General features: G+C 36.8%; 1 protein-coding gene across 1 annotated transcript in view; it reads left to right on the forward strand.

Annotated features, from left to right (window-relative positions):
- l(2)k05819 (transmembrane protein 94-like protein l(2)k05819) overlaps window positions 1-27,511 on the forward strand; it is a 259,706-nt gene that overhangs the window by 225,306 nt on the left and 6,889 nt on the right. The window contains exons 18-23 of the mRNA XM_089102832.1: window positions 5,857-6,065; window positions 7,732-7,906; window positions 8,572-8,692; window positions 11,844-11,968; window positions 15,560-15,670; window positions 25,586-25,842. Of these exons, the coding sequence (XP_088958958.1) occupies window positions 5,857-6,065; window positions 7,732-7,906; window positions 8,572-8,692; window positions 11,844-11,968; window positions 15,560-15,670; window positions 25,586-25,842 (998 nt within the window). The remainder of the gene's footprint in view (window positions 1-5,856; window positions 6,066-7,731; window positions 7,907-8,571; window positions 8,693-11,843; window positions 11,969-15,559; window positions 15,671-25,585; window positions 25,843-27,511) is intronic.

The following is a 27,511-nucleotide window of genomic DNA, read 5'->3' on the forward strand; positions in this document are numbered from 1 at the left end:
AAGGCAAAGTGTTTTAAAGTTACGTGCAGGTTCGTATAATGACTCATTGTTTCCCAGTGACAGTCACCTAAATATTTAAATACCTATCTTAAATACCTAAATACCTAACCTAACCTAAATGTTTAGGAATAGAGAAGTACCCATAGTGGGCCTCTGGCTTCCCTTCGAATCGCTTAATTTTAGGGAATTTCTGTGCAATTCTTATTCAAATTATCAAATAGACCTATTTTTTAGGATCCCCCATCCCCTCAATTTTTTGTTTATGCCCCCTCCAAAAACAAATACTTGGTACGTGTGTGTCTAGAAATTGCTTATTATCTGAAAAATTCATGTATATAAAGATGCCTCTTAAATGAATTGCGTGACCAAAGTAGAGTAAAGTTGATTGTATTAGTGGCTGCTAATGAAAAAAAAGGAAAGATGACGGATCATCCGAGTCTCGGAATAACCGAAAATGGATTTTATTTGAAAATTGAAAATTGTTTTGATATTTAAACATTTAAATTTATAAACATTTAAATTTTTAAAGCTTTTATTTTGAGGGGGACGCAACAAGTACTGCCCCTATTATCTCCATAAAAATTGTGGATTTTTTCTTGTTTTACGCTGTGTCAAGTAATTCGTGGTTTTAATCCTGACGATTAAATGTCAGAGGCAACGCTCTATCGTTACCTATAGTAAAGGCCATACAGCTCCAATGTTCTATTATTTATTTATTTATTTTTCCCAGAGGCACTTCATATGGAAAGGGTCGTCGTATAAGCTTCAAAGGGGGCTCTTTCGATTGGAAATCTCAGATTTCGAGAGCCCTTTTTAAGAGTCAAAAGTGACGGGAGGGCAACTAGCCCCCTCCCATGCAATTTTTTCCCCAAATGCATCAGATAAAAATTTTGAGGTAGGTTTTTTGTTAAAAATACTTCAAAGGTCAGATAACAAAACTCCGATGTCAACACCACCGCTCAGGGCCCGGGGGCAGGCGTTGTAAGTTATGTCCTGGGGGCATATAAGGCTTTTGTGAAAGGGATAGTCGTATAAACTTCAGAGAGGGCTCATTTGATTGAAAATTGAAAGTTCTAGTTCATTTTTTCAGAGTCAAAAGTGATTGGAGAGCAGCTAGCCCCCCTCCCCCACGCCTTTTTTTCCCAAATACATCCAATAAAATTTTGAGGTAGCCATTTTGTTAAAAATAGTTCGAAGGTCAGATAACAAAACTACGATGTCGACACCAGGGCCCGGGGGCAGGCTTTGTAAGTTATGCCCTGGGGGCAAATATGGTTCTTATAGAAGGGATGCTCGTATAAACTTGAGGGAGGGCTCATTTGATTGGAAATTAAAAGTTCTAGATTATTTTTGCAGAGTCAAAAGAGATCGGAGGGCAACTAGCCCCCTCCCCCCCCCCCCCTCGCCTTTTTTCCCCAAATGTATCAGATAGAAATTTGGAGATAGCTATAAAAATAGTTCGAAGGTCAGATAACAAAACTACGGTGTCGACACAACCCCCCAAGGCCCGGGGGCAGGTGCTGTAAGTTATGCCCTGGGGGTATATATGGTTCTTATGGAAGGGATGCTCGTATAAACTTCAGAGAGGGTGCATTTGATTGGAATTTAAAAGTTGTAGATCGCTTTTTAAGAGTCAAAAGTGATGAGAGGGCAGCTAGTCTCGCCCCCACGCCCTTTTTCTCCGAATGCATGAGATAAAATTTTGAGAGAGCCGTTTGGATAAAAAGAGTTCAAGGGTCAGGTAACAAAATTTCCTGTGTCAACAAGCCCCCCCCCGGCCCCGGGTGCAGGCGTTGTAAGTTATGTCCTGGGGGTATATAGGGCTCTTATCGAAGGGATGCTCGTATAAACTTCAGAGAGGGCTCATTTGTTTTAAAAGTGACGGTTCTAGTTCACTTTTTCAGAATCGAAAGAGATCGGAGGACAACTAGCCCTTCCCTCTCCATGCCCTTTTTTCCCCAAATGCATCAGATAAAAATTTTGAGATAGCCATTTTTTAAAAAATAGCTAAAAGGTTAGATAACAAAAACTCTGGTGTCGACACAACCCTTCAGGGCCTGGGGGCAGACGTTGTAAGTTATGCCCTGGGGCATATATGGTTCTTATGAAAGGGGTGCTCGTATATACATCAGAGAGGTCTAATTTGTTTGGAAACTGAAAGTTCTTGTTCACTTTTCAAGACTCAAAAGAGATCGGAGGGCAACTAGCCCCCCACGCCCTTTTTCCCCAAATGCACCAGATGAAAGTTTTTAGATAGCTATTCTGTTTAAAATAGCTAAAAGGTCAGATAATAAAAAGTCTGGTGTCGAAACAACCCCCTAGAGCCTGGGGGCAGTCGTTCTAAGCTATGCCCTGGGGGCCTATATGGTTCTTACGGAAGGGATGATCGTAGAAACTTCAGAGGGGGCTCATTTGATTGGAAATTGGAAGTTCTAGTTCACTTTTAAGAGTCAAAAGAGATCCAAGGGTAATTAGCCCCCCCGGTTCTTTTTCCCCCAGACCTATCGGATAAAAATTTCGAGATAGCCATTTTTTAAAATAGTTTAAACATCAGATAGCAAAAACTCCGGTGTCGACACACCCCCCAGTTCCCGGGGGTAGCCGTTGTAACTTGTGCCTGGTTCTTATGGAAGGGATGCTTGTATAAACTTCAGAGATGGCCCATTTGATTGGAAATTGGAAAGTTCTAGTTTACTTTTAAAGAGTCAAAAGTGATCGGAGGGCGGGTAGCCTCCTCCCCCACCCCTTTTTTCCCTAAATGCACCAGATAAAAATTTTGAAATAGCCATTTTGTCAAAAAATAGTTCAAACATCAGACAACAAAAATCCAGTGTCGAACCCCCCCCCCCCCTAGGGCCCGGGTGAAGGCGTTGTAAGTTATGCCCTGGGTGCAAATGTGGTTCTTATAGAAGTGTTGCGCGTATAAACTTCAGAGAAGGCTCATTTGATTGGAAGATAAAACTTTTTGTTCACTTTTTCAGAGTCAAAGCAGTTCGGAGGGCAACTAGGCCCTCCCCCTCCAAACCTTTTTCCTCCAAACCCATCTAATACAAATTTTGAGATTATGATTTTTTCAAAAATAGTTGAAACATCAGTTTTTAAAACTCCGGTGTCGATACAACCCCCCAGGGCCCGGGGAAAGGCGTTGTAAGTTATGCCCTGGGGGCATATATGGTTCTAATAGAAGGGATGCTCGTATAAACTTCAAAGAGGGCTCATTTGATTGAAAATTAAAATTTCTAGTTCAGTTTTAAAGAGTCAAAAGAGATCAAAGGGCAATTAGCCCCCTCCTCCCCACGCCCTTTTTTGCCCAAACCCATCCGATAAAAATTTTGAGATAGTCATTTTGTTAAAAATAGTTCAAACATCAGCACCAAGATTAATGAAAGCCGGGCCACCCCGACAAGGTTGTGCACAGCCAGCCCCACCCAACCCCTAGTATCAAACCCGACCTCCCTAATATCCTCCCATTTGCAGCGCAAATGGAAGGATGGCTCTGTATACTGCTTGTGAGTGGTTATCTGTTGTGTAAAGTTATTTTAGTTTTTTGTAATAATTTTTTTCTTTTACTAAGTTTTAGACAATAGAAAACTAAAGGTCATAAAGGCAATAAGGTTTCGATGTTTTATTGTTTTTTTAGTTGTGCCCTAAGATTAGTGGAAACAGGGCCACCACGGGAAGGTTGGGAACATGCAGTCCCGCCCAACCCTTAGCATTAAACCCGACCCTCTAATATCCTCCCATTTGTTGCGCAAATGGGAGGATAGCCCTATATAATGCTTGTGAATGGTTATCTCTTATGTAAAGTTTTTTTTAGTTTTTTTTAATTATTTTTTTTCTGTTACTAAGTTTTAGACAATAAAAAACTAAAGAACATAAAGACCATAAGGCTTTGATGTTTTATTGAGTCTCTTTCTAAAAACTCCTCACCATAGGCAGCGCAATAGCGCTGCCTAAGTAAAGAACGATGTTGGCACAATGTATTATTATTTTTTATTTTTTTTTTTGGTTTCCATACCAGGGCACTTCGTATCAGGATTTGTCGTAGAAACTTGGAAAAGGGCTCATTCGATTGGAAATTGGAACGGCTAGTGCCCTTTTTCATTGTTGAAAGTGATTGGACGGCAACTAACACCCCTTCCACGCCAACTATTTCCCGAAACACGTCCAATCAAAATTTTGAGATGGGTATTTTGTTCATTATAGTTGATTTCCAGATAGAAATGTTTTTGAGGAGGAAACTCCCCCACAGCCCTCAGGGCAAGGGTTGTAAGTAGTTCCCTGGGGGCATACAAGGTTGTTTATAGAAAACGTTGTCGCAGAAACTTCAAAAAAGGCTCATTCGATTGGAAATTCAAAGGGCTAGTGCCCTTTTTAATAGTCGGAAGTGATTGGAGTGCAACTAACCCCCCTCTCACGCCCACCTTGTCCCCAAACACATCCAATCAAAATTTTGAGTTAGCGATTGTGTTCAACGTAGTTGAAAGTTCTGGAAATTAGGTCTTTGAAGATGACCTCCCCCCCACATTCCTCAGGGCAAGGGTTGTAGGTTATGCCCTGGGGGCATATAAGGTTTTTATAGAAAGTGTTATCGTAAAAACTTCAAAAAGGGCTCATTCGATTAGAAATTGAAAGGCCTTGTGTCCTTTTTAATAGTTAAAAGTGATTGGAAGGCAACTAACACCCCTTCCACCACCAACATTTCCCCAAACACATCCAATCAAAATTTTGATATAGCAGTTTTGTTCAACGTAGTTGAAAGCTCTGGAATTTTTACCTTTGAGCAGGACACTCTCCCCACAGTCTTCAGGACAAGGGTTATAAGTTAGGCCCTGGGGGCATATAAGGTTTTCATTGAAAGATTTGTCGTAGAAACTTGAAAAAGGGCTCATTCGATTGGAAATTCAAATGGCTAGTGCCATTTTCAATAGTCGAAAGTGATTGGGGGCAACTAACCCCCTCTCACGCCAACCATTAATCCAAACACATCCAATCCAAATTTTGAGATAGCCATTTTGTTCAACGTGGTTGTAAGTTCTCGAAATAAGGTCTTTGAGGTTGACAACCCCTCCCCCTCAGAGCCCTCAGGGCAAGGGTTAAAAGTTATGCCCTGAGGGCATATAAGGTTTTGAAAGCTTTGTCGTAGAAACTTGAAAAAGGGTGCATTGAAAGGGCTAGCGCCCTTTTTAATAGTCAAAAGTGATTGGAAGGCAACTAACACCCCTCTCACGTCCTCCTTTTCCCCAAACACATCCAATCAAAATTTTTAGATAGCCATTTTGTTCAACGTAGTTTAAAATTTTGGAAATTGGGTCTTTAAGGATGACAACCCCCCCCCCCCACCCACAACACTCAGTGAAAGGGTTGTAAGTTATGCCCTGGTAGCATATAAGGTTTTTTTTATAGAAAGTGTTGTCGTAGAAACTTCAAGAATGGCTTATTCGTTTGGAAATTGAAATGGCTTGGGCCCTTTTAATGCTCGAAAGTAATTGGAGGGCAACTAATCCCCCTCTCACACCCACCCTTTATCCAAACACATACAATCAAAATTTTGAGATAGCCATTTCTTTTGTACGTAGTTGAAAGTTCTGGAAATTATGTCTTTGTGGATGACAAAACATGGAATAATAGATTCCCCAAAATAATCTTGAAGAAAAAAAAATTCATAACCTGAAATCCCATTTCATACCAATAGGTCATAAAGCGTATACACCAAAACAGTGGTTGTTCAACAACCCACGAAAAGTCGGTCCGTAAACCTCTCTTGTGATACTATAAGGAACGGACTCCCACATGAACTGTGGCACATGGCGGAAAAAATGCAGACCTTATTTTTTTACTAAACTATATCTTTAGGCGAAGCTCCCAAAAGGCATAAAGAATATACGTCCTCATATTGAAAATGTTGACAATGTTCCATTGCTAGTGTCACTTTTCACTGATTGTACTCCAGACGTGACTGAAGAAATGATCCAAATTATGCAAGACTACGGCGAGATAGTATGTGTCATTGGCTCCTCTGCTAACCCACAGAATGCTGGAGCTTTCATGAAAGGGGATGCAAGGTAATATTTCTGTATACTTGTATCTGGCCATCGTTTGTATTGCACCATAATAGTAATATTGCAGCATTAAGATGAATCAAGCCAGTTTTCTTTAGTACCAATAACCTGACATGGCTGAAACTCAATATTTTTAGTCTTATTTATGGCCTAAGAGAATTTTTTTTTTTGTAGGAAGGACCCTGGAAAGCTAAAGAAAGGCCAAAATTATGCTCTTAGTATATACGTGCTAGAAAGTTACTTTCTTTTAAAAATTAGGTCCCGGAACTCATAATTGTAGTCAGAAATTTTAACATTTTCTTAAAATTTGGAACTGATCACCATCTGAATCACAGTACTTACAAGTAGTAATATAGATCTGAACTTAACTCCGCCCAGCTAGGATTGGTGAAGTAGTTCAGATTTTTTCATAATGGAAATAGGTTTGTAGCAGCAAAAAAAGAAAAGTCCAAAAAGCCCCAAAAAATAAAAACCCGAAATGGGTTTCGAAAATTATTACACATAAAGTAGATTACCCACATTACCCGCATTTATTAGTGTATATTGACCTTTCTTGGCTTTCCAGGAACCTTCTTGTAAACAACATTTTCGCAGTAATTTCTACTAGTGTATTGACTGGTAAGACAATAAAATAAAGTTTTACTCTCAGTATGGCTATCGCAAATAGAAGTTGCCGAACTTGAATTTTGATCAAAAAAGATAATGTAGTACGGATCAGAATCTGCAAGAATATACAACAACAATAAGTGAATAAGAAGTAAAACAAATAAGGATGGAACTACCATCCCCTTAAGCCCTCTAAGGGCTAGATTGTCTTTTGGGCTCTACAGAAAACGATATTATTTTGAATAGCCTCTTATTCTATGTCATAATAAGAACAGCAACAGCAAAACAAGAAAATATAAATGACAATTATAGATTAGAATTGGAAATTAGAGTAGGGGCTACCACCCCCCTCAAATCGCTAAAGGCTGGAGCATCATTTGTGCTCAATCAAAATTATAAATATATAATTTGAGTGAACCTGAGACGAGTTACTCTTTTTACCTCATATGATTGATTAGAATCGGCACGTTAACTCCAATTGTTTAAAATTATCTTTACTTTATCGCCAACTTTTTTTTGGTTTTAAAAAGTCAAATCAACTTAAAGATGCTTAGAAACTTGCCCAGGAGGAGAGAGGTGCCAGGGTGCTGGGGTTGTCTCAGATTTTGTGTAAATCACCTCTGGTGCTCTCCCATTAAAAGATAGACATAATGCATGTTCTTCTATGAAATTTCTTTGCCTTCTATGTCAAAATACTCATGAAATGATCCGGTAAACTTTCGTAGAACTTTCACTTTTAGTCGCAGCTTCAACGGCTTCCTTTTTTATGGGAATTACATAGCATGTTAAGTGATACCCTTTAAACATGAGATACGCAATAGTGAACTAGAGCTTTCTTGAAGGAGAGCACAGGTTTAATTACAGGTTTAATCAATATATAACAGGCTGGTTAATTAATTAATCATCAGTTAGTCAATTGAACATTAATTGGATTAAAGAATGGTTGATTCATCAACTGCACTATTCAAGCGTACTGGACACCTGATTATGCCTATATATACTCTTCAGCATAGCTTATTTGTTTCAATGGTTTATTTAATAATTTTTTATGTTTTTCTTTCAGTTTAGCCGTTGAACCCTTATATCCTCAACTGTGCCAAGCCAGTCCTTCTTTCGAAATACCGCATCTTCAAAATGGTCCATCCCCAGTTGAAGTCAGTCGACGACTCAACTCACTGCCCTGTTCTCTTAGCTTTCATAGAGACGAGCTGTCCTCACTGCTACAACTAATCCTTGAGGTAAGACCCATATTCTTTCTAATCAATATGATCAAATGTCTTAGTAGACTTAAAGACTTTTTATGTTAAGATTTGTGGCACCGTCCGCTGCTTAAGGGTATGCTGTTAATATTGGGGTATATATAGTTACTAGCTGTATGGAAGGTTAATTTATTGTATAGACAAAAGATCGTTCACTTGATACAGCAAAGAACAGACAACAACCTTATAGTTAATCTCAGCTAAGGCAGTGTTGACCCTCAAAAGGGTGTCTAATTGTACCTACCACGCTCCAGTTTTGCTTCCAGGTCATGAATTGCAGCAGAACCTTAACTTTGCTATCTATGCTCCCGTATTCAAGAGCTGTAGACTTTAAAAAAAAGTTTTGTACCAGCTCCCTATTTTGCTCCATGAGCAATAGTATCATGAAAATATTCAGTCGCGAAGCTGAATGTAACGAATTTCGGAAGCTTGAAGATGATCTATAATGAAGCTCAAATTAATCTTTGGTTTTACCCTAACGAGGTAGTTTCTGATTGGTTTACAATGTTTTTTTTTGTATAATGTAATATTTATGTATTATTAATACTGCTGCTTCAAGATGGGTGGATCCACCGTAAAGCTCCAGCCATTTCTTCGCATACTTAATATAATTTTGACAGGTCCTGATTTTTTTCTTCTTCCAGTCCAGGCATCTTATCTCCTGTTTTCAAAATGTGATGCAGTTTTGGACTTGTTGCTGTTGTTCAATTACGTTTATGCATATAATCTCTGCACTTGTTATGCTTCCTCCAATTTTGAGCTCAGGTAAGTAACCACGATCTTTTTTTTACAGCAATAAAACAAGCAAATTTTAGCCTGCGTGATTATTTAGGGGAAGATCTTGACGTATCAAATATGCCCTTTTCGTACGAATCCGTGAATTAAAAAATGGTCTATTATTTCCACTGAACCTAACCTTGCTCGTGTCGATCAACTTTAGAACGATTTGCCGTGAGACAGTAATTAAGATTATCCTTTCTTTGTTATTTCCAGTACCCCCAGAAACTTACTTGACTTTATATTTCTTCCTCTCATAATTGCTCAGACGGCCAACTGATATAATTAGTATGCTTTATATTGAAATATTTGTGTCTTTATTTTATGATCCGGCAGTCTGGTAAGACAGACCGACCTACTGATATGATTAGCACGTCTAGAATCGCTTAGTGTTTCGTCGAGATTTTGCGATCCGGCAGTCTGGTAAGGCGAACTAGCCTACTGTTATGATTATTGTTTCGTTCGATCCTGCAAGCTGTGTCTAATCTGACAAAGCCGAAATGTCAAGTGAAAAGTAGCATTGAACCTACTTTTTGACGTATCTCTATTCTTTGTTTTACGTATTCGTCAAATTAGCTTCAGAGCAACTCGGTTTGTATCCAGGGTAATGATCAGTAACGGTTTTAGGCCTCATGAACTGGGGGGGGGGGCAAGGTATACAAAAATTACAATTGTGACAATTTTCAATCAATTAAGTACCTTAATAAGAGTGTAAAAATATAAAATAATTTAATGTAAGATGTCAGAAAAGCAGGAAGGGGGCAGCTCTCTGCCCCCCCCCCCTGCCCGGCTTAGAACCGCCACTTGTAAAGATGTAAGAATTCTCCTTCGGTGAAGTGTATGTTTAAAATTCATGGAAGTGCTAAGTATTCTGAATAATATTTTTACTCCTAAAAGTGTCATCAAAATAAAATAAAACCGTACTAGTCAAAACAAGCCACGGATAGTATATAGGCTACTAGTGATGTTCATTTTTATCGTTTTCAACACAACTTACATACTATTTCATTCATTATGAACGTTTCAATAATAACCGCTGGTGCTCCGGGGGAGTAACAACAAATTGCTCTCGAGGGACCAATGTTTAGTGCTCTCTCCTATGCTACTTGTTAAAACCGTCACAAAATAAATAAAAAAGATCAACTGAAACTAAGAAGCAACATTAAAACTTAAAACGAACAGAAATTGTTCCGTATATGAAAGGGGCTGCCCCTTCCTCGATACCCCGCTCTTTACGCTAATGTTTGACTCTTTGTCACAACTCTGCTTTTTCAATTAATACAAACTTTAGTGTAAAGATTGAGGTATTCAGGAGGGAGAGCCCCTTTCACATATGGAATAATTTCTGTTTGTTTTAATTTTTAATGTTGCTCCTTACTTTCAGTTGAAAAAACTTTGTTTTTTATTTATTTAATTATCATATAGAAGGGATTAATGGGAAAAGCTGGTAAGGTTTACGACTAGTTCCAAATGCTCTGTTTAAGGACCAGAATTAAGGGCTATATGACGCCCTTTCACCGCCTCATATGTCCCGGATGCCGCCGAAACTCACATGACAGCAGATAAAGATTATAAATCACATTCATCAGAAATGAAAATGTTCTTCAGGAGATGATGCGTTAAATGCAGCCTTAGGGGTTAGGTAAATAGCCGAATTATGTGAATAGACCATTTTAAATTTAAATATTTTTCTAGAAGATTAGATATGTCACAACTTGTTCAACTCAGAGTCATGCAAGTATTTCCAATTCCTATGATTTAATGTTGATGATTGAATACCATCAACATCGTAGTATGAATGTCTCAAATCAAAGAGTAAACGCGTTAATAAATCGTGTTTGATTTTCACCACAGTATTTATTTAAGGACCTCTAAGCTTAATAATTATATAGCTTGGACTGATTTTTGAAATATAGAAGAATGGCTCAATCTAAAGACGTCAAGTATATATTTGACAAATGGTGATGGGCTTTCACCAGAGTCTGTGGTTTCCTTTCAGTTTCTTTCTTGCCCCCCCCCCCTCAGATCAACACGGCATCAGATAATTTTTTAGGATAGCCGTTTTAACAAACTACTACTACTACTAGCAACTCACTGCAGCACTAAGCCGTCTAACGCCAACACTGCTACGCACGCCCATCCTCCATCCCAACCTGTTCATGGCACCTCTGTTTACACCTTCCCAAGATGTACCCATTTTAACGGTGATTGAAAACCTAAAAAAAGATATCGTCAGAATGAACGTGGTGTCGACAGCCCCAAGGAAAAGGGTGCCAGATATAGACAGCCTATTTTTTGGCAGAGGCTCCAGAAGTATTCTTGGTCATAAGGGTGAGGGGATGTTATTCTGCGTTTTGTTGCAATTAGGGCTGTACAAAAGTGTTCAATCTGTATAATGAGAGGTAGTTCTACGGAGTCTTAGCCTCCTCCCAACTTCGTATTTATTGATGAATTGCATCCTTATTTAAGTCTTGATTAATCTGGAATTATTTAAAATTAGTCCTAAATCATTAAATATCTACTATTAAAATTAATTGAATCAATTAAATTAAGAATAAGTTCCGTTTTACATGTTAATGAAAATTTACAATTACATATATCACCCAAATATCACTGCAAAGTTTTTCGTCAGAAGCATTTGCCAAAAAATGGGGGCGAGGGGCGGCCCCTCGCCCCCCCCCACTCTGGATTCGCCACTCATGTCAATGCTTATGACAAAGAGACGATGACAGAAGAGAGAGGGAGAGTCAGGTTGTTTAAATTTATATAATTATTTTTCACATTTCAAACTAATGAATTGTTAATAACCCTGTAGATCCTTGTGTCTGTTGGTGCTAAAAATTATTTTACAAATCCTATCTACAAGAAAGCAAAATTTCATATTATTCCAGGGCTGGACGGAGTTTAATTGCGTTCTTCATTTTCATTTGAAAACGCTTTTTTTGTAATTGTTTTTTTTTATATTTAATTAAAGATAGATTAGTTTTTGAAACCGAAGGATCTTTGCTAGGAATATGCAACTCAATAAAGATGATCAATTAAGTCGTTTTAATATTATAAGTGTTGAATGGACAATACTCTTTATTTTTTTATAGAAAAGCTATTTACCTTGGCTTGAATTAAATGTTGAATTTTTTAGGTCAAGGACTTTGGCTGTGTTTTGTTGTTGTTCCGCTACTCTCCGTCTCTTTGATAGGTTTACCCACAGATCCAGATATTTTGAAAGTTCCTACTGAAAAGTTGCCAAAAAACTTGTCTAAAGAGGTAATTTTTTTCAATATACTCATTTTTGGTCTCACATCACCACTATACGGCAAACACGCAGAAACAGGGTATGATCGAACTACCCGTATGAGGAGACGCCCTACTAAGTTCTTGAAAGATAGATTTGTCTGACGCCCTACTTCCACTTGGAACTTTCTCCCTAGGGATATACTAGGATATAGGGATATACCAGAAGGGATATACGGATATACCTAGGGATACTATACTCCCTAGGGATATAGGGATATACCAGCCAATCAGTCTGTTGCTTCCTTATAAATAGACTTCAACAGATACAGCCCTTCCTTGAAAAAAAAATACAAAACAGATAAAACAAAGTTGACAAGGGGTATATGAGGCACCAAGTTTTGAGTGGTCTGATGCTAAGAAGGATGTAAAAAGAAAAATGATGATTTTTTTTTGCTGGTTTTGATAAGTAGAAAACTAATAACCATATGAGAGGGGAGGAGTAGCCAGTACCATAGACGACAATTTTTCAGAGACAATATTTATCTTAAGATAAGAAATAGACAATTAAATTTAACTCATCCTTAGAAAATACGTTGATCATCACCTATAAAATAAAATTAATGCTTGAATAAAAGACAACCCTCAGAAAAATAAAATTCCAGGCGAAGAATGAATGTAGATCTGTTGAAACTTACATTCAAAATTTTTCAATCTAATAAGAATGTTCATGCTTCAAAACCTGGAAAGAGATTAGCACACAAAGAAGCATTACATAGAATAAATTCTAAAAGTAATGTATGATCTTCCATGTAAAATGAGGGTTTATTGTTTATATTATTCATATGCTTATTATTGATTATAGGAGTAGGTGATTCATCGTTTTGATTTATTTTTTTTTAGCTATGCCCGTCTGTTTAGTTTCGTGCACTTTTATCTACTCTTTTTGCCCTGGAAACGTCTGAGTGTTGGTCTCAGCTGAAATATGTGCGTTTTTCTTCTTGTATCCACTGTCTGAATTGCCTTGTCTTTTGTTGTTGTTTTTTTTTCTATGTTTTATCTTCTCTGTTTAGATCTTTCTTTATTACTCTAAAGTCTAATAGTTCTTGTCTTACCGTAATTCAACTTGTTATTTGTCTCCATATACATTTTCGCCATTATATGTTTCGTTTTGTATTTCCTTACTTTTGGCCTTACTTTTTACCATTGGCTCTCCTTGTTCTACTGGTACGGGTATGTATTAATTTCATAAAATAAATCAAACATCAATAAGGTTTAAGAAAAAATGTATTTTAAAGTGGTATGAATTTATTTTCGGACATGTTGGAATTTTTTGCTTCTAAAAATGATCATTAGCTGAAATACTGAGCACAAACTTTTTATCTCTTTTTATCTGTTTGAATTCTTACCAAGGATTTGTCCGGGAAGGGGAAATCTCTCCGCACAACTTTCTGTTATTCAATAGCCAAAAGTATCCAAAAATACTTTTCTTATTTCTATGAATGAAAAGAGTTTTGTAAACGGTCTTCATCAAATATTTTGAATTTGACTAGCTTACTTTGTGTCAAATCCTTGTGACAAACTACAAAAGAAGTATATTGATAGAAAATAAGAATGTTTTTTATTTCTTTAGAATCATTTCCAAGGCCTTGCCAAGCACGGAGGGTTCTCTCCACTTAAAGTAGCACATTTTTGGTAGTTAATTTTTTTTTGTCAAAAAGGAGGCATCGTATGGACGTCCTTAATCCAAAATAGTTGGAAACGAAAACTGGAAACATCTAGATTAACTTTAGAATAATGTATAGACTAGTAATCATAATTACACCCATACAAGCATTAAAGAAGATAATGTAATGAGGAAACTTAAAAAAAGTGAATTACAGAAGGAAAACTAATTGAAAGCTATATGTCTTGAGCCATTAGCTCGCTATTTGTCTAATAGCCGTCTTCAGAGAACAAAAAAAGTTGAATAAACATATAATGGTAAATTTTTAGATTAAGGGCTTTTGCTGATCTTGGAAAGTAGTTGAGCTCAGTGAAAACTCCCAGGAATGGATCCAGAGCCTTAATGCTACAACTTCTACTACTAACAACTCATCGCAGCACCAAGCCACCTGAGGCCAACACGGCTACGTACGCTCCTCTTCCATCCCAATCTATTCAAAGCCTCTCTCTTTACATCCTCCCATGCCATTCCGGGATGATCTGCTTTTCGTTTGGCCCTAGACGATTGCCCGAAAAAGACAATCTTTGGCAATGGTTGTTTTGGTTTGCTGAAAAGATAATTTTCAAAGCTTAAGGGAGGAGTTTGTGGGGGGAGGCAATTTTTTAAGTTTAGTTAAATCCTATTTGATCCTGAAACTCCGAATTTAACAAAATATGAGCAATAAGGGCCTCTGGATAAGGAAAACCCAACAACAAAACTTAACAGTCTTCTAGCTATTCCGGAAGTACCTCTCCTACGGGAAAGAGAAAGTAAAATAAAAAAAAAACAAATAGAAACTATTAAATTTTTTACCATATATTTTTTTTTAGATATATCTATTTTCCTTCAAGTGGACAGCTTCCCTTACCAAGGTAGTATTATTAGTGAAGACAGTTTGTGCAGTGAAGATGTTAAAAGTAGAATAGCCAAGGCCCAATGTGTTTTTCACAGTTGAAAAGTCTGGAAGAAAAGGAGAATAAATCTGCAAACCAAGATTAGAATATTGGAAGCTGCAGTAATGAAATGGTCAAATATGGTTATGGAGCGTGGTTGCTCTAATAACCGAGGAGCATTTGCTAGATGTTTTCTAGACAAATTGCCTACGGATTGTTTTGGGTACCTGACTGACTGACCGTATCTCAAATAGTAAGCTGTATGAAAAATGTGGTTCAATCCGCTTTCTAGACTTGTAATGAGAGAATGGTGAGATGGCTAGGATATTCTGTGGATGAAGGAGGACAGATTACCAAAGATTGTCCTTGTCGGCCAATTGTCTAGGGCTAAACGAAAAGTAGGGTGTCCCCGAATTGTGTAAGAAAGTGTCGTAAGGAAAGATTTAAAGGAAATGGGAACTTCCTAGGACAGTGTAAAGAGGGAGGCTTTGGGCAGATTGGGATGGAAAAGGCGCGTACTTAGCTGTGTTGGCCTCGGGTGGCTTGGTGCTGCAGTGAGTTGTATTTTAGTAGTAGACGTAGTATTTTTCAAAAGCGTCGGGTATCATTTCAGCCTCATTTAAAGAAAATTTCTCGAATAGAAATTTTAGTTTACTCTATTGTTTCTTTCGTTTTTCTACACATGTGTAAAGAATGGATTTAAAGGGGGAAAAAATGATATAAAAATAAGATTTTTCTAAAAACTTAAAGCTAAATTCATTATTACAAATTTTATAACGATTTTCTTTTGCTCACGTTAGGTTGAAACTCCTTTATCCCGTTGATAAGGCTGATCTTTGTTGACCTGACCCTCTACCTATATATATATATATATATATATATATATATATATATATATATATATATATATATATATATATATATATATAAGTTACTACTCTAACAATATCCAGTTGGTGAGAAGGCTTGTAAAAAAAAAAAAAAAAAAATGGCTAATGAAGACCATGATTAAATTTTCTCTTTCAGTTAATTGGTTTCATTTTATGGTGTTATTGTGGGAAATTTTTACCGTCTATGCTCATTGTTGTTCTTCTGTATGCTCTCTGCACTATGGGGTTCTGCTGGGATATTGTTCTGGTAAGATACCATTATTTTTTCTCTTATTTTCTTTCTTAGTGTGAGTGAGCACACAGTTTTGAAAATTATGTATTGACCCGTTCTAAAATGATCACTTCGAATGTTATTTTTACGTAACGCAGTTCTTGATCTGAAGTGGGGTGGAAGTACTGTGTTTTCAACCTCACTCTTTGAATGCGAAAAACTTCATTAAAATACCCATTCTTTGGGTAGTTTTATGGCTAATAAGCTATAAAGGATATTTCGTTGATTTGATCCCCTCTCTCTCTCTCTCTCTCTTCTCTTAAGAATTTAGTTGTGGTTTAAAGTTGCTACATTTTTGTGACTCATTTAAGCGTTTCATTAAATATTAAAGGTAACAAAAACCCAATAGAATTGTAACTGATGTTTATATTCTAAAAAAAAAGTAGAAATAAATCAATTGAAAACCGAGGCAATACTAAATCAAATGGGACCAAATCAAAAAATGAAAATTTAAAACATATCTAGATACTGTTGAAGTTAAGAGGAGACTGGAGTTGGCACAATAATAAGAAAGAAAAAAAGCTCTACTTTGGTGATATCTTCAGAGAGCATGCAGGCATATACGAATAGTGGGAGGGATGCCTGGAGTTCTTGCCCCCCTGCTTAGATTTTAAGATCTATATGATTTATGCTATAATTTAGTATAATATCAATGTAATTGATCTTTTTTTTTATCCCCAAAATAACTTTCCTAGGTACGCTTGCACGTGCCTGATAAGGTATGACACACGTACAAAACTACAAATTGTATTTTATTGGAATCTAAAAACCTTTGTTGGCTAGTATAAAATATCTATTAATAGAGATTCAACTTGATGAAGAAAAATAGGGCTGATCTCATCTTTTTTTTACACTAAAGTATCTACTGAGTACCTTCTCAGTAGGGGCCTCCCCCAGGCCACTCAGAGCGTCCCCAGGTCGGGGATAGGGGAACGTCCTATAGATATGCAGGGCACCTCCTGGTAGGGAGGCATGAACTAAGGGGGACCCGGTCTCTGGGGTCTTGAAATATGCTGGAGCACAAACGTCTGGGGGCCATAAGTTCAGGCGGAGGAGGTGGAGGACCCCTCTAATGTGCACTGGGCAGGGCCCATTGACGTATGGATACGGCTTGTCAGTCACAAACCTTCTCCCAGCAATGGGAAAATTGCAGGGGATTCAGGACGCCAGAACGGCGCAATATCGGTAATAGATATAGCCGGTCCCTGCTAAGGATGGAGAGAAGTGGCTTAACGCTGTCCTGAAATTAGCCAAGAAACCTTCTTTCTCATTAAAAATTGTGAAATACAAACGATCAAGAACGAGAACCAATGCTACCGCGTCCGGGGCAACTGACAAAGGCCATGAGATTATAGCTACCGCGTCCGGGGCAACCCACAATCTGACGACCGAGAATCTCGCGAATGGAGATCCTTTAACAACGTTGACAACTCCGACCCCGGAGGCTATTCTTTCCCCTAAATTGATTTTATCCATTGGAACCCTCAACGTTAGGATGCTTGCTAAACAAGGCAAAATAGATCTCGTCTCAAATGAACTAAACCCATATAAATGGGATATCGTGGGACTCTCAGAAACACACCTCCCTACCACTGGCAAAGAAAGGATCGGGAACACTAGTTTGGAAGAATCGATAGCGTTCATCGTCGAGGTGTTGGTTTTTTGATATAGAATAGAATAGAACAGAATTTTATTTTAAAAATTTTCTTTCACAGCATGTTTGCCGAATTTGAATTTTATGTCCAAAAAAAAAGCACTATATATATATATATATATATATATATATATATATATATATATATATATATATATATATATATATCTCAAAGGCACTATACATATATATATATCATCAAAAGAACGTGACGTTCACGTCAAACATAATTCACTATAAAAAATATATGAATAAGGTCAACACTTAGTTAAAAAGCTAAAAACAAAAACAAAATAGAAAACAATGAAAATACATAAAAAAAATATGACGAGTCAAAAATATAGTTAAAAAGTCAAAAAGAAGAAAAAAATAAATAGACAGCAATAAAATTAAAGACTAATTTTTCTGGCTATTGTATAAATCAACAAAACTAGGAACAAAACTCTTCCGATATCTTTCATGTTTAGAGGGGATGGGAGTCAGTTTGGGGACTTTTTGGGACTTTATACGGGACGGTCTGTTGCGGGCGGGAAGGTACGGTTCGAGGAGGATGGAGCGTAATCGAGGAACAGCCAGAGTGTTGGTACCGAAACGAAGGCATAGGAGGTTCCTTCTCTTGGCCAAAGTTGGGATCTTAAACTTACATAGAGGAAAATGCTGTGAAACCTCCACTTAACCTTGCATGACTCCAAGTGCTTGTTTTCGGAAACTCCTAATCATATAAATATGTACCAAAGAAAGATCGAATTGTTACACTCTACAAGCAAATTCGAGTATTAGCACAGTAGAGGAATGATAAATTTTGAGAAGGTTATAAGGGGGACAAGCAAATTTTCACAAAAGTTTTAGAAGCAAAAGAAATATCGAGTAAAGCAAGAAGATCCCTGATTTCCGTAATGCCTGTGTCAGAACGGTTGATTATGATACGAATGAAAGGATCACCGATCAACATCACGATCATACAAGTCGACGCTCCTGACTGTAGCAAACCAGATGAAGAGTATGACAATTTTTACCTTCAACTGCAAAGCCTAGTTGACGCAGTTCCCAAAAAAGACCTTGTCGTTGTCATTGGCGACTTCAATGCTATTGTTGGCAACGCTTCTGCTGGAAACGAAGATGTTATGGGTAAATTTGGCCTTGGAAGACTTAACAAGAGGGTAGAACGCCTCATTGAATTGAGGTTCTTTTGGGATGATAATAAATGCATCAAAAACAAAGGCTATATGCCGCTCACACCTCATTGAATTGAGGTTCTTTTGGAATGATCCTAAATGCATCAAAAACAAAGGCTATGTGCTGCTCACAAAAGCCGCAGGTTATAGTTAAGCCAGACCTGAAAATTAATGAAGGGAGTATCCAGTGGGTCGACGAGTTCCCTTACCTCGGTAGTTTGATCACCAGTGACAACAGTCACTCAAAAGACATTAAAAGACATCTCACCCTTGTGATTTCCAGTTTCAAAGCCCTTATGCCCATATGGCGAAGCAAGGACTTGTCTCTGCGGCTGAAGACACGACTTTTCAATACCCTGATCATCCCCATCGCAATCTACTCAGTTGAAACATGGACGCTGAAGGTGGATGACAATCGTCGACTCGCAGCATTTGAAACTAAATGCCTCCGCTGCATCGCCGGGATCACTTACCTTGATAAAATCTCAAATGTCGAACTTCTCGAGCGCCTTAAAATACAACAAACAATTCTCATGAAGATCCACCTCCAGCAACTTCAATGGCTCAGTCACGTACAAAAAATGAGTCAGTCCCATCTCCCGAAAATCACCTTCGAAGGCCAAATTCATGGTTCTCGTCCTCGTGGTCGTCCCCCAAAGAGGTGGAAGGAAAACTTCGCACCTCACTGCCTCTCGGACCCTCTTCGCCTAGCAGAAGACCGCAAGGCATACAGAAGGCACATCCACGCCATTACGAAGAAAGGGGCCCCAAGACGACCCTCAAGGACGGACGGGACTTAAGTCAAAGTCAGATTATGACGATCAGTGCTATATGTATCTACATATATTTCTTTATTTATCTTAAAACCATGTGCTGTATGAGAAAGGCCAAAATCAAGCCTACAACTTTTATATTGAGAAAAAGTGAGCTTCGAGTCGACCCTTTGCGAAATTTCAACATCTTTGTTAGTCTAATGCTTTAAGCTGGGTTCTGTGTAATTGATTATTATGTTTGACTAACAAAGATGCGGACATCACATACTTCTTCATTAAAAATCCTTGACTAAAATGAATCCTAAAATTTCTTTAGAATTTATGCCATAGAGCCATTCCATATTATTTACCATAGCCACACCATATAGCCATTAGCATAGCCATATTATTTACCATTAGCCATACCATATAATTTATAGCATAGAGCATGTGTAACTTACACAAGTGGAAACTCGCGCTAGTGTCAACAAACAGACTCCCCAACACCATCTGGTGTTTCTTGGCATCTTTTTATATAATAACATGACAAAATTAATGTAATTAGTGCAATTGGCAAAATTAGAGTGGTAATCAATGCCTGATTTCAGTTTCTGAAAGAAACATAATTGCTAATCTTGGAAAATTGCCAAGAAACGACAAATGTTAGATGGTATTGGTGATTTTTTGTCAAAATTAATGCAAGTTTTCACTCTTGAAAGTAACGTATACCCTTTCATTTATAAAATAAAAAACAAGTTTTTACAACTGAAGGTAAGGAGCGACATTAAAACTTAAACGAACAGAAATTATTACGCATATGAGGGGGTTCGCCCCCTAGTCAATACCTTGCTCTCTACGCTAAAGTTCGAAGATCCTCCCACGTAACCCCCTCCCCCCTACCATAAAAATCCCTCCTGAAAACGTCTGTATACTTCCCGATAACCAATACTATACGTAAACAATGGGAAAAGTTCATAACTTGCAGCCCTTTCCCCGGGAACTGTGGAGGGTGAAGCCATCCTCAAAGACATATTTATTAGATTTTCGACTATGCTGAACAAAATGGCTATCTCAAAATTTTGATCAGGTGACTTCGGGAAAAAATGAGCGTGGGAGGGGCCTAGTTGCCCTCCAATTTTTTGGTCACTTAAAAAGGGTACTAGAACTTTTAATATCTGTTCGAATGAGCCCTCTAACGATATTCTAGGACCACTGGATTGATACGTTCACCCCTGGGAAAAAAACAACAACAAATAAACACGCTTCCGTGATCTTTCTTCTGGCAAAAAAAATACAAAATTCCCCATTTTTTGCAGATAGAAGCTTGTAACCCTTTCAGTAGGGTTTTCTGATATAATGAATCTGATGATGGGATTTTCATTAAGATTCTATCACTTATAAGGGGTGTTCCTCCTTTTTTTGAAATAAGGCAACTTTTTTGAGGCTCATAACTTTTGATGGGCAAGACTAAACTTGATGAAACTTATATATTTGAAATCAGCCTAAAAATCTAATTCTTTTTTGATGTATCTACTGGTATCAAAATTCCATTTTTTAGAGTTTGGTTTCTATTGAGCCGGGTCGCTCCTTACCTACAGTTCGTTACGATGAACTGTTTGATATCACAAATATGACAAAGAGGAGTCTCAACATAACACACTAAAATAACGTTTTCATCTGTCCTGGCGTTACCTTTTGTCTGCATAGAAATTGTTACCAGTAGGCTAAAATTAAATAAAAAAAACAAGTTTTTTAAACTGAAAGTAAGGAGCGACATTAAAACTTAAAACGAACAGAAATTATTCCGTATATGAAAGGGGCTGTCCCCTCCTCAACGCCTCGCTCTTTACGCTAGAGTTTTTTATTGTTTTAAAAAATAAAGTTGTGAGACAGAGTCAAACTTTAGCGTAAAGAGCGAGGCGTTGAGGAGGGGACAGCCCCTTTCATATACGGAATAATTTCTGTTCGTTTTAAGTTTTAATGTCGCTCCTTACTTTCAGTTTAAAAAATTGTTTTTTTTATTTAATTTCTGATCGTTTTTTAGTTAATGCTGCTTTTGTTTGCATAAAAATTTTACTTTTCTTTTGCTAAATGGATGTCTTTAGAAATTAACTTACGTAACTAACTTCTATATTCGTATATTTGTCTTCGGGCAAAAAATACAAAGTTGCAGATTTTTGCAGATATGAGCTTGAAACCTATGTAATAGGGTTTTCTGATACGCTGAATTCTGACGGTGTGATTTTCATTAAAATTCTTTCACTTGTAGGGGATGTTCCCCCCTCTTTAAAAAATCGAGTAAAATTTCTCAGGCCTGTAGCCTTTGATGAGTAATACTAAACTTAATAAAATTTATATATTTAGGATCAGCCTTATAAACACATTCTTTTGATACATTTATTGACATAAAAATTCTTTTTTTTAAATTTTCGATTGTTATTGAGCCTAATCGCTTGTTTTTTTATTGTTTTTTTATTATGTATATGTTATTACTCATATGAAGGGGTTCCCCCCTTAATCAATAACACTCACTTTAATTTAAAAGTAAAAAAAAAAATTTGATTAAAAAACCCCTGAATCACAAAGGCCGTTTAATTAGAATAGATATCTCTTTTTAAAGCACAAAAAAAAACTTTAGTTTGAAGTGCGAGGTATTGACTTGGGGGAGAACCCCCTCACATACGTTATAATTTCTGTTCGTTTTAAGTTCTAATATTCCTTCTTACATTTCAGTTGAAAAAACTTGTTTTTTTTATTTAATTTCTGATCGTCTAATGATCGATTTAATTTCTAATGCTTGGAAATCCGGCGCCCCCTTCATAGAAATGTCTCTTACCCCAAAGAAACATCCTCCACGGAAATATTCTCCAGAGTAACCCCTCCTCTAGCCCCCCCCCCCCAGAAAAAATCCTTCCTGAAAATGGTTGTATACTTCCCAATAACCAATAAATAATGCTGGCAAGTCCGGCGCCCCCTTCATGGCAATTTCCCTTCCCCCATGAAAACTTCTTTCATGAACAGATCCTCCAACATAACCCCCGACCCCACCCTACCTCCCACTACCAGAAAAAAAACCTCCTGAAAACTCCTGTATACTTCCCAATAACCAATACTATATGTTAGCATTGGGTAAAGTTCATAACTTTTAGCCCTCCCTCTGAGAACTTTGGGGTATTAAGTCACCCTAAAAGACATATTTATCATATTTTCGACCATGCTGAACAAAATGGCTATCTCAAAATTTTGATCGGGGGACTTTTGGAAAAAAAAGTATGGGAGGGGGTCTATTTGCCCTCCATATTTTTTGTCACTTAGATAGGGCACTATAACTTTCAATTTCAGTTCCGATGAACCTTCCCAAGATAATCTAGGACCACTGGGTCTATATGATTCCCTCTGGAGAAAAAAAACCAACAAATAAACACGCACCCGTGATCCTTCTTCTGGCAAAAAAATGGGAAATTCCTTATTTTTGTGGATAGGAGCTTGAAAACTCTACAGTAGGATTTTCTGATACGCTGAATATGATGGTGTGATTTTCCTTAAGGTACTATAACTTTTAGGGGGTCTTTCCCCATTTTTTTGAAAATTAGCCGAATGTTGTCAGGCGTTTAACGTTTAATTGGTATTTCTAAACTTGATGAAAGTTATATATTTGAAATCAGCATTAAAATCTTATTATTTTGATATGTCTATTGGTATCAAAAACACGTTTTCTAGAGTTTCGGTTACCATTGAGACGGGTCGCTCCTTACTTACAGTTCGTTACCACGAACTGTTTGATTTGTGTATAGAAAATATATTGGGGATATAATGGAATAATGGAAGATATAATGGAATATATATCTCCATTATTTTATCTGCTATCAAGACATGTTAGGATATGTTCCTACTTACACCAAAACGCTTTGCAAAAACTTGTTAAGATTTCAGAGGTGTAGCTAGTTAAAGGAACATGGGTGTTCTTTGGACGACCTCTCCTCTTACATCCTGAATGGTTCCACTGGAGAATTTCAAAGTGAGGTTCGTGGGTAACTGGTGTAAATATCACATCCCGTCTCTTATATTTAGAAACTTTATTCAAATATTCATGTGCTATAAAAATTTTAGGCTCTTTACAGCCTCAAGTTCGACAACAACTGCTAGTAGTATGATAAATTTATAACGCATATCTAGCTGTCTTACTGACTTAGCACTTGATTACTTCAGTTTGTCCAGCAAAGTTCTTCCAGTTTATTTCTTCCAAGATTTCCAGCAGAAGCTGATCTACCATTTGCCTCCCTGAATCGTCTTTTTAGACTTCTAACGATTTATACGGAGTTTAAATATGTCTTGCTTCAGTTTTGGAAAGCCCCCCCCCCCCATCACTGGATCAACGCATGTTATCCTTCTCTATACCTATTCCGAATGACACGCCCCTCTGACGTTGCAAAAAAAATATATATATCAATATAATTAGTAAAACATTTGGCCGCCACAGGGTCTAATAGAATTCAAACTGATTTAGTTAAAGACTTTTAGATGAAATAGTCAGACACTTACCAAACATTTTCAAAAAAATTACAAGTCTTCTTACGTTCCCCAAGTAGTTTAATAACCCAGTTAAAATTGAATCGAACTATTCCAGTTTTCTTAACTTATGGCCTTTGGTACTTACTCAAGTCTTTTTAAATCTTTGCGAAGATTTGCCTGTGCTACTGATCTCAAGTTACTGTTTATTCCTACAATTTACATCAGAAAATTTGGTAACCAGAGCCACCAAGAATTTTTACAATTGATTATTTCGTGCGCTTGATACATACTATTTGAAAGAACTTCAACAAGCCGAATTTCTTTCTAAACCTTTTCTTGATTGTCCTTGAAAAGCTTTTGATTTGGCTGACAACAATATCCTCATCTATACACCATCCAAAATTTTGGATTTAACATTGAATATTTTAAGCATGTATTACGGAAAGTACCATTCATCGGAATAGATTATGAAATATATTTTTATTATAGAATTATTATTACAACCTATAATGAACCAAATCCACATTCCAAATCAAAGGAGAGAAAATAAAACTAAGAAAACAAATAACAGCAAAACTGAAAGTTAAATATTGACAGAGAAGGCGGAGTTCGGAAGAATGTGAAGTCCAGTCGAGAGGAGACTCGGCACGGATGTCAGTCAAGTCCGACTTGGCAAAACACAGGGGATCAGTCCGGACAGGCATATCCAAATAGCGGTCTGACAAAGGACAAGTAAGCTTGGCGCGCATATGTCCCGGGGCTCTTGGATATTATTTAGAAATTACGGAGAATAAACCGTTGGACTTTAAAAATCTTAACATACACATCCCATTTGAAGAAGTTTGTAATAGTACAACCTAGAGGTTTACGTCAGTCAGATATACTTCCGGGTGCGTGGGTGGGAGTCGAGAAAACTGGAGTAGATTTCTGGAAGTTCGTGGTAAGAATATTTGTTCAACAAATGTTAGCTTCATCATCATTACATTCAATATTTCTTAATTTTCTTAATTTAATTAGATTTTCCTAACTTAAATGTTTCAAAGTAATATTTTATCTCCATTAGGTTTAATATCACGCATCCTCAAATGATTAACAAATTCTCATGTGTGAAAGGGAACTCATATCCAAGGCCCTTAGTTACAAAAAGAAATGTGTCGTGGCTGCTGCGTGTACACCTCGTATAATGGAGAAATGAAATTGTTCAGAAGACGATAAAAACTGATTTGGTGGTGCTGTTTTTTTAGGTCAAAATAAAAAATAATTCCATGTGACTCAGCATTTTTTTGTTATACGTGTATCAGAGATATACGAGATATTATCAGAGATATTACGAGTTATGACAAGGCGTAATTTATATCTCTGATATAAAATTATCAGAGATATTATGAGGTGGGGTTTTCTTATTTTGCCATGTGAGTATTAGAGATGGAATTTTTTTGCTGTCACCAGACGACGCAGCATGAAAAACTGCATCAGACGCATATAAAAAGTCATTTTCGGTAAAAAATTGATTATAGGAGGGGTGCACGCAGCAGCCGCGATGTAAAAAAGACTAAATAGTTTTCCCTGGGGAATCCTAGAACTAGGAGAGAGAGGTTCAGTTGGTAAATTTAAGTACCGTATAACTTACCAAACATACTAATGCACTTATTAATGAGAATGAGAACTTTCTATAAAAATTAAAAGTGCTGAATGATTTGATTGATGTAGTATAACTAAAATAATCAGAGCTTTAAAAAAATAAAAGAAATTATAATGTATTTTTCTTATGTAATATAATTTTCTTTTCTTTTTTCAGAAATCTCGCACACTAGCACCAAACGTTACCTACGAACAGTGTATTTACGTATATCCACTAGAGAAAGGTAACTCAGTTCCGGATAACTGGAGTCAGCCTGAACTGGAGCTTGCCTGGTTCAAAGCACAGCATTATGCATGCTTTTTCTTTGTTCTCTACATCGTTATCATTTCTTCATCTTTTGTATGTCGTGACAAACATTTTTGGCAAAAAAGTCCTCTTTGCAATCGCTTGTGGATCTTAATGAGTACCCTTGTGTAAGTATATTCAGTTTAACTTTGATTAGGGATTACGGCAAACAACAAAAAGGACGTTTCTGGTCAAGTCTTTAATTAGTAATTCAATGTTATTTTTGCTTAGAATGGTAGCATAGCTCAATGGAATAGAAGGACATAGGACAAGTTAAAAATAAATTGGTGGCGTTTATTTTTAAACATTCTCTGTGTTACACACTTTCTGAGATAGAGAGAGACAGAGAGAGGAGGGGGGGGGCGTCTCCTTTTTTTAATGAGCGATTAATTCATTTATGGCAAAAAAGGGAGACTTTGTTATAGAAATGATATATTATTTTAAATTATATATTATTTTATAATACGATTTATAAATAAATTTTTAGGGCAATCGTTCTTCAATGAGTCAGTTATTGGGATGTATATTAAGAAAATACCTGAATTTAATTTTGTAAATAGTCGAGCTTATAACCAACTAATTTTAACCGTCCTTAGTATTCCAAGAGCTAACTTCAAAAACATTTACCACCGAATCTAGCAACATCTTGTGAATCTAGCGTCGGTAGGGAAAAGAGAACTCTTGATAACTTTCCCCTCCAATCTTCACAACCTCCTTATTCTCCATTAAATTTATTAGTAGGGAGTTTAGGAAGCCAATCAAAACGTATTATACTGGCATTCAAAAATACCAGTGGACTGTGTGAAACCATTCTGGTACTCTACATAGATTTGGACAAGTCTGAAATTGAGACACAACAATAAGATTCAAGTTTTTGCTGAGATGCCAGAAGTGACCTGGGATCTTCAATTTCAAAGGTTGAAAAGCTGAAATTGTAAGTGGTTTTTCAAAGTTCTTTGGCAAATAAATTTGGAGTATGTGCTGATAGCAAATTCTGCATAACTTCTTGCTGCATAACTTCTTCATAACTTCTGCATAACTTCTTTCTGTTTTAGTGAGGGAAAGCCAGAGTAATCTTCATCGTTACTTATAAATGATAAATAGAAACCAATATTTAACTATATAAACCAAATGTATATAAAGTGAAACGTGTAAACCAATCAGAAGTGCCGCATTGAAGCTATAAAAGCAACTTAGTTTAAGTTGTAAAAGCAATTTTCTCACCTTTTTTTTAGTTGTTTTCATATTGGATGAGGATAAGGAGGTTGTGAGGATTGGAGGGGGAGGTTCTCAAGAGTTTTCCTTTCCCTACCGACGCTAGATTCACAAGATGTTGCTAGATTCGCTGGTAAATGTTTGGAAGTTAGCTCTTGGAATACTAAGGATGGTTAAAATTAGTTGGTTATAAGCTCGACTATTTACAAAATTAAATTCAGGTATTTTCTTAATATACATCTCAATAACTGACTCCTTGAAGAACGATTGTCCTAAACAATTTATTTATAAATCGTATACGAAAAATCGTTAAAATTTTTTTTATAATTTTCCCAATAAATATAAAGAATCTCTTTAATTTATGTAAACAGTTGGCAATAAAAACGAAAATGGGATGGCTAATATGATGCATCTCTTATACTTTTTGTGAAAAACAAAAAAAAATCATTAAAAATGGTCATAGTAACAATAAAATTGTGGCATATTTTCGTATGAATTATACTATTATAATTTACCGATTTGGGAAATGATATTGCGTTTCCTATGTTTTTAGAGGCTAACTTACAAAGAAATCCTTATTCA

This window comes from Artemia sp. Qi Xiang Cuo, chromosome 17 (genome assembly GCF_049724085.1).
Source record: "Artemia sp. Qi Xiang Cuo chromosome 17, ASM4972408v1, whole genome shotgun sequence".
NCBI classification, from domain to species: Eukaryota; Metazoa; Arthropoda; class Branchiopoda; order Anostraca; family Artemiidae; genus Artemia; species Artemia sp. Qi Xiang Cuo.